An 11,483-nucleotide genomic window follows, 5' to 3' on the forward strand; every position below is an offset into this window, starting at 1 on the left:
TGTTTGACTCTTTGGAATTTAGTGACAGTTGATAGAAAGGGTATAATTTCTGCCCCTTCCTTTGGATCTTGGACATTTTACATCCTCCAGTATGACATTTCCCAGGAGGGAAATAGTTTGCCCAACAACTGACCACTGGTAAAAAGGTAATCACATCCAAGTAGTCGAGAGATTTTGGTCAAGAAAAGAACAGTAAGAAGGCAGTTAAGCATGCTGAGAGCTGTTGAGGTGTTACAGGGTCCCATCCTGTGGATGACTGGCTATATACTTCAGCAGATTATTTGCTTACGGACACCTAGGACCAGTGGAGGTGGAGGCTAAGGCCTAAATAGATTTTGGAAGTGGGGGAAGTAGAAGAGGATTTTTTTTTTTTAAAGCAGGACATGGTTGCAGGCGTCAGAATTCTAGAAAATTTATACAATGGGAAAACTTGCTACTTTACCCCTGATGAGACCCTGAATCCTTAGCAAGAGTGCTTTGTAGAGGTCTTTGTTATGTGTTAGCAAGCACTGTACCACAAGTTCCCTAGCCAGGAGTGCTATTTTGATAGATTTTTGCCAACTCTGGAGTAAGCGCTCCATCTTGGGATTTGGTTCCATGATAGTATGACAAAGCCTGTGGTTCAGTCCCCACCACCAAGAAAAACACTGCTCCAAGAGATTGGTCAAAACATTGGATTGAAGAATGATTGCAGGCCGGGCGGTGGTGGCGCACGCCTTTAATCCCAGCACTTGGGAGGCAGAGGCAGGCGGATTTCTGAGTTTGAGGCCAGCCTGGTCTACAGAGTGAGTTTCAGGACAGCCAGGGCTACACAGAGAAACCCTGTCTCGGAAAAAAAAAAAAAAAAAAAAAGAATGATTGCTTTATAGCAGTTAAGAAGACAACATGAACCCAAATCCATGGCAGCAGAGGTGGGGTGGGCCCGGGCCTGGGGCTGGGTTGCAGACTGTTTCATTAGTCTCTTGAAGTCTTTGGAGAAAGGGATTCACCATGTATTCCTAACTAGACTGGAACTCTTACCCAGACTACCCTCCAGTTGGTGTGATCTTGCTTCTGCCTCCCCAGTGCATGTGAACACCACCCTTAGTCCTCTAGCCATTTCTGTTCCTGATCCCAAGTAGTGTTTGGCCTCAAGCAATGATCATTTACCATTTTCCTCTAGACAGGCCCTGGGAAGTTTTGTGGTGCTAGGAATTCAATCTAGGATCCCATTCGTGCTAGGCAAGCACTGAGACAGGCCTCACCAAGTACCCAAACTGGCCCAGACAGGCCTTGAACTGATGATCTAGCTGCTTCAGCCTCCCAAGTAGCTGGAATTACAGGACCATGTTACCACATCTGACTGTGCTGGGAGGTCCTATAGAGTTCCTCCAGCGTAAATCAGGTCCAGAATCAGGTTGTCCTTTGAGAAGGGTCAGAGTTCGTGCAGATAGACTTGGCAAGGGCATTAAATTAACAACCAGTGCCTGGAAGATGTACAGCAGGGGCACTCACTGGTCAACAGATTGGCAGGCTGGGAAATTAGTGTGGACATTTTTACTTTTTTTTTTTGATGGCTTCTTAACCATCCAGTGATTGAAGGGAAGTGGATCACCTGGCTTCTACCTAGTTTAATAAGGGTATTTAAAGGCTTTAACCTCCCTTGTAGCCCATCACCCAGCTGAGGTAGTAGAAAGGAAAGGTTAGTAACCAGAAATTTTTACTTCACTGGTCTGTCAAGATAGCGCAGTGGATATAGGCTCTAGCCACCACGTAGCCCGAGGACCCGAGTTTGATTCCCAGGATCCGTGTGCCAGAAAGATCCATACTCTCATAAGTTGTCTCTGACTTCCTCATGCTTGAGGCACACCTACATATACACAGAAAGTCAATGAAAACGTGTAATAAAAAAGTCTTACACGCTCTACTAACCGACTGTACTTGTGATTTTGAAGACATTGGCTGTACAAAGTTTGGTCCTCTTAAAGTTCTGCCCTTGTGTGGTACAAACCAGCTTCCTCTTGGCCATTGCGGGGGTCACTGACATTCTTATTAAGACTCACTGTCCTTTTCCCTACCCTCTTCCCCAGCCTTCCTTGTAATTATGGGCTACAAAAGACAGTCATAAATGAAGAGAAAACCCAGGTCAGTAAAAGAGTTAACAAACAATGTTTATTTTCCCAAATTTGCCTTTACCCCTGGCCCATCATTTCTCTATTCTACATTCCTGAATACAGGGTCTTCCTCGTTTCAATCAGTCTCTAAAATGTCACCCCAGCATGGCCTTTGCCCTGCACAGCTTTGCTTGTTTGGATCTCAGGTAGACTAGGACCTGCTTGGTGCTTTAACATGGGCTCAGAGGTGGGTTCTTGGGAGAGTTGGCTGGAGTTTGGGGGCCTGGAGTGTGACCTGCAGAGGGGTGTGGACTTTGAGTTTCATCTGGGTTGTCTCCTTGGATAACCGGGGAGCTAGGAATTATGGTTGGATTTGGTGCTTGTTGTACAGTCTTTGTGACAGATTTCTGTTTCTTCTGACTGTTGAGGTCAAAGGGCTGTTGGGAAAAGGTGATGGTATTTCTCATTAGGCCCAGATTGTTCCCAGTCAGCCTCAAAATTCAACTCCCTTTCTTAATACACCACTGGCAGGAAGAAGGAAGTCAGAGTTTGAATAAGAACAGTTAAATTTAACCTCCCCCTTGGAATTCTTTTCTACTGGGGTTAGAGGTGAGGAACAAGATAGCTTTGTTTTGTTTTTTCAGACCTTAGTGATTAAGGACTGGGCAGCAAGAGACAGTTTCGAGGCTGAAAAGAAATGGAGACAGTAGGGGTTTTGATTAAACAACAAGGACAGATACCTTGCCTGAGATTGCAGGACGCAGCCCATTACAGGCATTGAGTAGCTCAGGATTCTTGTGTATCCATTTGGTGAGGGAGTCAGCAGCAGCAGTTGTACGGGCAGTCAAGGACACCTGAGCAGGTGGTATCTTCAGGGGCATTTGCCAGGTGCCCATGAAAGAACCCCAAGGACTTGCCTAAAGGACAAAAGGATTGCTCACCAGGTCTTCAAGGCTGGTGTCTGCTTGGCAGGGCTGGCCGGTTTCATGACTATTCTGTTGCTTTGCCAATGCTTAGTAAGGGTGGCTAAGGCAATGGGTTACCGAGTAAGAGGAAGGCTTTTCTTGCGTCAGTTTCTTCAGTTCAGCTGTTTTTCTGCCCCTTTCCTTCCAACTTAAATTTTGCATTCTTAGGCTAAGTATGATAAAGGAGTCTATTGTCATCTGAAAACATTGTTTATATATATTTTCAGGACTTCCATGTGCTAAGCACAGCTCTGTCCTACTGGATAGAGAGTTGGAGCATCACAGATTGGATTTTAATTTTCTATTAAAATTAGCTCTGCTTTGATGCAGCAGCTCTCTTCGTTGGTTTTGGGACAGCATCTCTCTGGAATTCACTATGTAGACCAGGCTGGCCTCAAACTCACAGAGATCCTCCTGCCTCAGCCTGTTGAGTATTAAATCCCTTCTGGGATTAAAGGTGTATGCCACTAGCTAGCTCCTCCCTTATTTTTATATGAATGGAAGTGGGGCATCTCACCTTGGAACGGGGCACTGAAGGCAAGAGATGACCTCGATCGTTGGCGATGATCTGAGTGTAGCCTTCATGGGCAGCGATTTTCTGTAGCGGGGGTGGAAAGAAAGGCGCCTGAAGCGAAAGAGGGCTTGGGGTAAAAGTATGGGAGAGAAGCACATGGGCTGTTCCCGGGCTGAGGGAGTTAGGTGACAGGGAGAATGTGAAGCCAGTCACCGTAAACTGGCCTTGGAGGGGCACTGAGCTCAGAATACCTCTTTTGTTGGTTTGGCAGGAGACCAATTTTGCAGGTACCTGGGTAAGTAAGCTTTTTCATACTGTGGAGAGAAAGAGGAGAGAGAGAGTTCCTGTGAGGCTCAGTGAGATGATGACGCTGTTCTCTACAGTCGAGTGACCTCTAACTCACTGTGACAAAGGGAGGAAGCGATCTTAAGGGAGGTAGGAGCTGAGGCAATGGGTTACGGTAAGGAAAGCTGAACTAGGCACTAAGTCTGGGAAGAGAAGGAACCAGCTGGGGTGACGAGGGGAAGAGGGACGGGTTGAGAACAGTATGCTGACTCTCAGGTAGGAAGCTGCCCTGACGAAACCCAATAGTTGGTATGCCAACCTACAAACAACACAGAAAAAGAAAGCTAATACAGAGAGAGAAGAGATTGTGTCTGGCTTTGCCACGCTGCACATTGAACCCAGGATCTTGGGCGTGCTAGGCAAGTGTGAGATTATAATCTGTTTGCTCAAGATGTGTCCTGGGGCCGTCACTCTGGGTTCCAATGCTTATCCAGCATGTACAGAGCCCTAGGTTTGATCCTCAGCACTAGTGGGGAAAAGTTGATTTTAAAGAGCTGGTATAACCTAGGTGCATATGGGGGTGGGGTTAGACTATTTTTTCTTTAGGGATGGAATTGAATGTTGATGTTTAGGGTTTATTCTTTAGGTTTGTATTCTACTGACCATTATGGAATTTAATTTTTAATTTTCACATAGCTGTTAGAACTCTTTCAGTTATGTTTGTGACTCACTCTGTTGGGCAGTGCTAGATGAGACCAAAGGATGGGAGCCAAATCTATGTTGGTACCTGCTTTTGGATGGACGCCACTTTATGTATGTCTGTCTGTCTGTATGTATGTCTGTATGTATGTATGTATGTATGTATTTATTTATTTATTTAAGGCTAGGTTCCACCCTTCTGCCCCTGTCTCCCTGGCAAGAATGGTTTTTATTTGTAAAAGTAAATCACTTGTAAAAATAAAACAACCATTTGTGTTGCTTTGACAGAGGTACTTGGCCAAGATGGCACACCCCTGTAAGCCTAACACTTAGCAGAGTGAGGTAGGAGGGTCGTGACTTTGTGGGCCAGTCTGGGAGAGGTAGGTAGTAGCAAGACCTTACCTACCCACACACATACACATAAACAAAGAAACAATTAACACTAAACTTTGAATAATAAATAAGGAAAATATTTTCTCCAAAATAATTCCAAAATGTGTAGACAATATTTTGTTTGTTTGTTTGTTTGTTTGTTTGTTTTTCTTCAGATAGGGTCTTACTACAAGACTCTGGCTGGCCTCGAACTCTCTATGTAGACCAGGCTGTCCTAGAACTATCCATGATTATTTTGTCTCCTTGTTCTAATTACTGTGATTACAGGCATGTACTACCATACCCAGGTTCGTGTATATTTGTATATTCCTCTCTCTCTCTCTCTCTCTCTCTCTCTCTCTCTCTCTCTCTCTCTCTCTCTCTCTCTCTCTCCCCCCCCCCTAGGGGGTGGTTCTCTTGAAGCTCAGGGTAGCCTTGGACTCCGTATGTAGCCCAGGATGTCTTGAACATCTGATCTTCCTGCCTCTGGGATCACTGGGAAGCATATCTACACCTATATTTTTAATTTTTCCAAAACAAATTAGTGATAACTTTCATGTAGATAACTTTCAAACAGATATGACTTTGTTACTTGACTTACAAAGCCTAAAATGTTTACTCTGGCATGTAAAAATAAAATCACTGATTTCTGGCTTATGTTCTACAAATTTAACACAGATCCTTTTCGCTTGTTCCTGGGCCCTCCCAACCATGAGGTAAAGCACCACCTCAACCCCATCAGAATCTGATGGGAGCGGATAGGCCAAAGGTAGAATGAAAAGAGTGAAGAGCAAGAACTTACCTGGTTGGCGCTGTAGTTAGTGGCCATGATCTGGTGCTGTTTACACTTGTTGCCTGGCAACTGCAGAAGGACAGCCTTCTGGGAGTAACTCCCAGTCAGCAGGGGTTGGATGCCTTCTATGGTTCACACTGCTGTCTTCATTTCTCTCTGAAACTTAGGTTCATTTTCGTTTTAGAATATAGAGGCCCAAACAAACATGAGAAAATGAACTGAGAAGTAGCCATGGATACCTTGAACACCCGATCCTCCTGCCTCTGCTTCCAAAGTCACGGGACCACTGGGGAGGACCACTGCACTTGCCTCAGTTACTATATTTTGAATTTTTCCAAAACCAATTAGGGATAACTTTCATGTAAATAGCTCTTTCCCCAACATAAGTGAACCCTGCTTCAGAACATCCATGTTGTCTTTAAATGACATCTTCAACTATTTAAACAAACTTTAGGACCCCCAGAGCTGAGTGTGTGAGGCACTGTGGTATAATGAACAAACTAAGCCACTGGCTTCCTTCACTAAATCCCTGTTGTCACATACTGTAGTGGTGGCCTGATTTGACCACTGAAGGATACGGTGAATGACATGTTCAGATGCTGTAAACTCTTATCCTTGGTCCTTATGTGACTCCTGTCCCTCCATCACTCTACAGTCACAGGACCCAGGACACAGCTTCACAGTGCCGGTTTGGACTCCTGTCCCTCTATCACTCTACAGTCACAGGACCCAGGATACAACAGTGTCGGTTTGGCTATGGCAAATCAGGACCCAGGGTGGGGAACCGAGCAGGGATAATGAGAAGTCCGAGATGAAAGCACCAGATCTGGGAGGATCAAGTGATGGTGTACCCTTCCCAAGCCTTGAGTAGGCCGGGAAGACCTTGTGACCTAGGTGGAGTCATCCACCCTGGCTGCATGTGCAAATTTTCACATGAATTTAGAAGAATAGATTGCCCACTGACCTTGACTTTCAACATAATCGGGCTGAAACAAAGGATGGGTTAGGTGGGGCTTTCTCTATATATACAAGAGCTGAATATTAAACTTTGAGCCTTGATCAGAGAACTTTGTCTTGGCTCCATGTTTCTCTCACCCCTCCATCTCCTTTTCATTTCCATCCCTCCTTTCAGGTGGACCCAGTTCGTCTGTGGCCGCTGGACGGCTACATGATGGTACCAGGGCCCAAGCCTATTAGCTGTAAAACCAAGAAACCCTGAGAGACTCATCTAAATTTCTGTTAAGTCCATCTATTCCTGTATTGGGGTGTTAGAACTAAAGAGGGCTTGTCAGTTATATAGTCTCAAGTTTGTTTTTTTTTAAAAAAACAAACAGAAAAATCCAAGTTGTCCAAAGATACTTACGAGCCAGATAATGTCTGTGCAGGCCTATAATCCCAGTATTCAAGAAGTGGAAGAAGGAGGTTCTCAAGTTCAGCTAACTGCTGTTGGGGGAGGGGCTCAAAAGGTCCCACCCTTTATGTTAATAGTTTCTAAAGAGGGGAAAATATTTTTCTTCAGTGTTGTAACCAGCCACACTGATAGGTGGTCCATGTTCCTCCACTTGTGCAAACAACTCTGAGTGAGACATACACACTCACTTGTACATGAGGGCATGGTGAGGCCTTTAACCTCAGAACTTAGAGGAGTCAGACCTCTGAATTTGAGGCCAACCAGGTCTACATAGTGAGTTCCAGGCCAGCCAGGGATGCATAGGGAGCCCTTATCTCAACAACCAAACAAGAACAAAAGTCCACATGACAGTGGGAAGAGGGCATGGTGGGAAGCAGATGGGGTCCTTTGGGAGGGGAGGGGCATAAGAGGGTGAATGTAATCAGAAGCCTACATGTATGAAAATACCACAATGCAACCCATTATTATATAGATCATAGATGCTAGTTTAAAGGACAGGAAGAGGGGAAGGGAGCTGGAGAGATGGCTCAGGGATTGAGTGCTCTCTCTGCTCTTCCAGTGGGTCCAAGTCTAGTTTCCCAGCACCCACGGCTCTCAACCTCTGTAACCACAGCAGTATGGAATCTGACATCCTCTCTGAAACAGCTACCTCAACTCACACATATTATTTAAAAAAAAAATTCTTTTCAAGAAAGCAAGCTGCATGTGGTAGCTTATACCCACACTTGAAGCCTTTGGGATGCTGAAGCAGGAGGATTGCTACAAGTTTCAGTTATTTGAGACTGCCTCCAAAATTCAGGGGAGAGATAATTGTTAGTTGTTTCTTCCCCTAAAATCTTTATCCTATCCAACACACCCAGCATAACGATACTCCTGACCCTTCTAGATAATGGGGTAAGATCAGCTCTGATTATAAGCTCGGACAGTTCACAGCTGGGTACCGTGACATAGGCCAGTAGCCCCATGCACTCTGTCCCTGTGGTTCTCATTATTCTCTGGGGTGATGGAGGACACAGGAGTTATTTTAGGATCAACGACTGTCTCTGCCCTCGAACATCCATTTTGCCCACAAGGGGCAAAGTGACAGCTCTGTACCCATGGCATCTCCGGGAATTGCTGGATTCATTACCAGCTATTAAGGCAGTTTTCCTTGGCTCTGTGAGCAGCGTGTGAACTCAGACCTAAGTGGGGAAAACCATTAATGTCCATCCTGGAGCCAAATTATCTGGGTGAAATCCTGGCCTTGTTTAGAAAATGAGACCTTAGCTGGGCCGTGGTGGCACACGCCTTTAATCCCAGCACTTGGGAGGCAGAAGCAGGAGGATATCTGAGTTCGAGGCCAGCCTGGTCTACAGAGTTCCAGGACAGCCAGAGTTATACAGAAAAACGCTGTCTAGAAAAACCGGGGTGGGGTGGGGGGAGAAGCCTTAGAAAAGTTCATCTGCCCCGGCTTTGGCGAAATGAAATTTGCATGAGAAATGAAGACTGTCCTGCTTTAACTGTGTAACACACCCTGGTAGGCACTTAACGCAAACAGGGCTCAAAAACTGTAACGTGTTCTCGGTTTAAGAGTGCCCGGGGAGGGAGTGGGAGGTGAATGTGATGGTGCATATCTTTAGTCCCAATTCCGCCTCAGCACTGCATCTCCTCACTACAGAAACCGATGTCAGCCAAAGTCATTTGCTCCCAAGTTGAGAACCACTTTCCAGAGATCACGTGAGTCTGACAATGTAACAGGAGAGAAGAGAAAGGATTCTGGCCAATGAAATTGCTGGGGTGTGGCTAACGTTGGTAGGGTGCCTGCCTCACAAGCAGGAAGCCTGGGGGTCGGTACCCAACATTACCACAGATCAGGTGCTGTTCAGTGCCTCTAATTCCAGTGCTTGGGACATGAGGCAGGAGGATCAGCAGTTCAAGGTCGTCCTCAGATGTATATTGAGTTTGACCCTGTCTTAAAGTAATAAAATAAAAAGTGGGGAGGACCTGACACACCGGGTCAGTGAGGAAGGTGCTTGGCGCGCAAGTCTGATAACCTGAATTCTATCCCCAGAACCCACATAAAGACAGAAGTGAAGAACCACCTCCATGAGTTCTCCGGCCACACTTCATGCACACATGATAATAATAAATGAAAGATTGAAAAATAAAATAATAGAAATATAGCAAAAGAAGAATGGACACTTGCTTTACTTTGAACTAATGGATCTTTTACCAAAATGTCTTAGAACCAGTCATCAGTTTTTGTACAGATTTCCAAAGACACGATCGGGATGTGGTGGAGGCTTGTAGTTTGAGGATTTGGGTAGATAAGACAGGAAAATTCCCACATTCAAGGTCGTCCTATACAGAACTATACAGTAGGAACCTTTTCCCTAAAGAAACTAATGGAACAGATAAAGCAAGCCAGTTGTGGTGGCACACACCGTTAATCCCAGCACTCAGGAGACAGACAGGTGGTCCTTTGATTTCAAAGGCAGCCTGGTTTGCAGAGTAAGGTTCAGGACAGCCAGAACTACACAGAGAAACCCTGTCTCGGGAGGCTGGGGTAGGGGGTGGGAAATCAATACTGTTAGAACCAGTTACCAGTTTTCATATAATTATGTATGCACATGAAAGAGAAAAACAGGGGCTGGAGAGATGGCTCAGTGGTTAAGAGCACTGTATGTTCTTCCAGAGGTCCTGAGTTCAATTCCCAGCAACCACATGTGCGGGGCGCCGCCTCTCCGAAAAGGAGAACGCCACGCTTCAGGATTCTTCTGGCAGCATTTTTATTACAGCTCTTTTAGTGTTACAGCTCTCTTAGATGGTAGTGAGGCGAGGGACCCCAAGCCCCAAAAGCTTATGGCTTATATAGCACTTTAGGAGATGTGCCGCACACTCATTGGCTCTTATGATGTCGCCAAATTAGCATACTGGTTTTCGCGCCTTGCGCAGGCGCACATTCAAGCAAGGCTCGCAAGAAGAACCAGGAAGCAGGAAACCGGCGCCATCTTGCGATGGCGGACGCGGCTCCTAACACACATGGTGGTTCACAACCATCTGTAATGAGATCTGATGCCTTCTTCTGGTGTGTCTGAAGATAGCCACAGTGTACTCATATACATAAAATAAATAAATCTTTTAAAAAAAAGAAAGAAAGAGAAAAACACACACACACAGCCATAAAAATAAATGAATAAAAGGTTAAAAAAGCAAAAATCAAGCTAGGTATAGTGGCTTAGGACTGTAAGTCTGGCACACTTAGACTGAGACAGAGGATTGCTATGGATTTGAGGCTAGCTTGTGTGGGGTAAAGTGAGCGGTGCAACCTGCAGCTCAGGCCTGAAGCAAGAATGAGCTTGACATGTGTTCGAACTCGGGAACCAGAAGCAGTGAGGATCGCTCCCTCCCTGTTCTGGGCCTGCATGCCACGTATCCATTTGACCCCCCCCTCCTCTCCTCTCCTCTCCTCTCCTCTCCTCTCCACTCCTCTCCTCTCCTCTCCTCTCTTCTCCTCTCCTCTCCTTTCTCAAAGAACATGAAGAACATGTCCAGCAAGCACCTGGATTTCCTCTTCATGTAAATGAAGCATTCCCAGTACCTCAGCCCTAGACAATAATGTACACTCACCCCGAAAGCCCCTACCTACCCTCCAAAGTTTATATTACCCTTATTACCCCTGAATAAACACATACACACACACACACACCCACACCCCTCAAGACCGAGTTCCTGTGAACACAGTCAGGGCCTGAATCTTGGACTACAGAGAAAGATTCTGTTTCAAACAAAACAAAAGAATCATGAACAAACCATGTATGATGTATATGTGCTATTGCATGCTCTAGTGTACAGAACCTCATTTCATATGTGTGTGCATTACCGAAGGTGCAGAGCTCAACAGCTTTACATGCTGAACGCGGAGGCTTCTCCCACACTTTCCCAAAGACGAAGCAGCAGTGCCTCTGCACGTCATTTCGCATGTCTGTAGGATATATGAGGAAACAAGGTGTGGAATCAGAGTCAGATTTGGCAAACTGCTTTTCATAGACATTTATTTCATCCTTGAACCACTTAGGAAAGTCTGCTAGCAGGTCTGGGGATGGAACTTAGTAGAGTAGTGTAGTTTGTTCATACGGAGCCCTGGTTTCAATTCCCAGCACCTCAGAAAACAAAGAAAACACCCCCACACAAACAAGTCCAGCAAGTTTGAGGCAGACCCCAAAAGCTTAGCTCTCCAAATAACACAAGCATTATGTACTGTGGCTTATCTAATTCACAATAGCCCAAAGTGAGGACTTAGACCTCTACCACAAGACAGGTCTTTAGAGCACGCTGGCTCAATCCACTGTGTAGCTGTGGACTGGAGATG

General features: G+C 45.5%; 1 protein-coding gene across 1 annotated transcript; it reads right to left on the reverse strand.

The window, feature by feature from the left end:
- Positions 1 to 2,323: 2,323 nt before the first annotated feature.
- Cfap126 (cilia and flagella associated protein 126) lies at positions 2,324 to 11,018 on the reverse strand. The gene is made up of 6 exons (XM_028787811.1): positions 10,995 to 11,018; positions 5,731 to 5,883; positions 3,824 to 3,886; positions 3,576 to 3,656; positions 2,834 to 3,010; positions 2,324 to 2,530 (listed from the first exon to the last, which is right to left on the reverse strand). The coding sequence occupies exons 2-6, from the start codon at positions 5,755 to 5,757 to the stop codon at positions 2,324 to 2,326; spliced, it is 555 nt and encodes a 184-aa protein (XP_028643644.1). The 5' UTR covers positions 5,758 to 5,883; positions 10,995 to 11,018.
- Between the last annotated feature and the right edge of the window lie 465 nt (positions 11,019 to 11,483).

This window comes from Grammomys surdaster, unplaced genomic scaffold, assembly GCF_004785775.1.
Source record: "Grammomys surdaster isolate TR1022 unplaced genomic scaffold, NIH_TR_1.0 125672, whole genome shotgun sequence".
Classification (NCBI taxonomy): Eukaryota; Metazoa; Chordata; class Mammalia; order Rodentia; family Muridae; genus Grammomys; species Grammomys surdaster.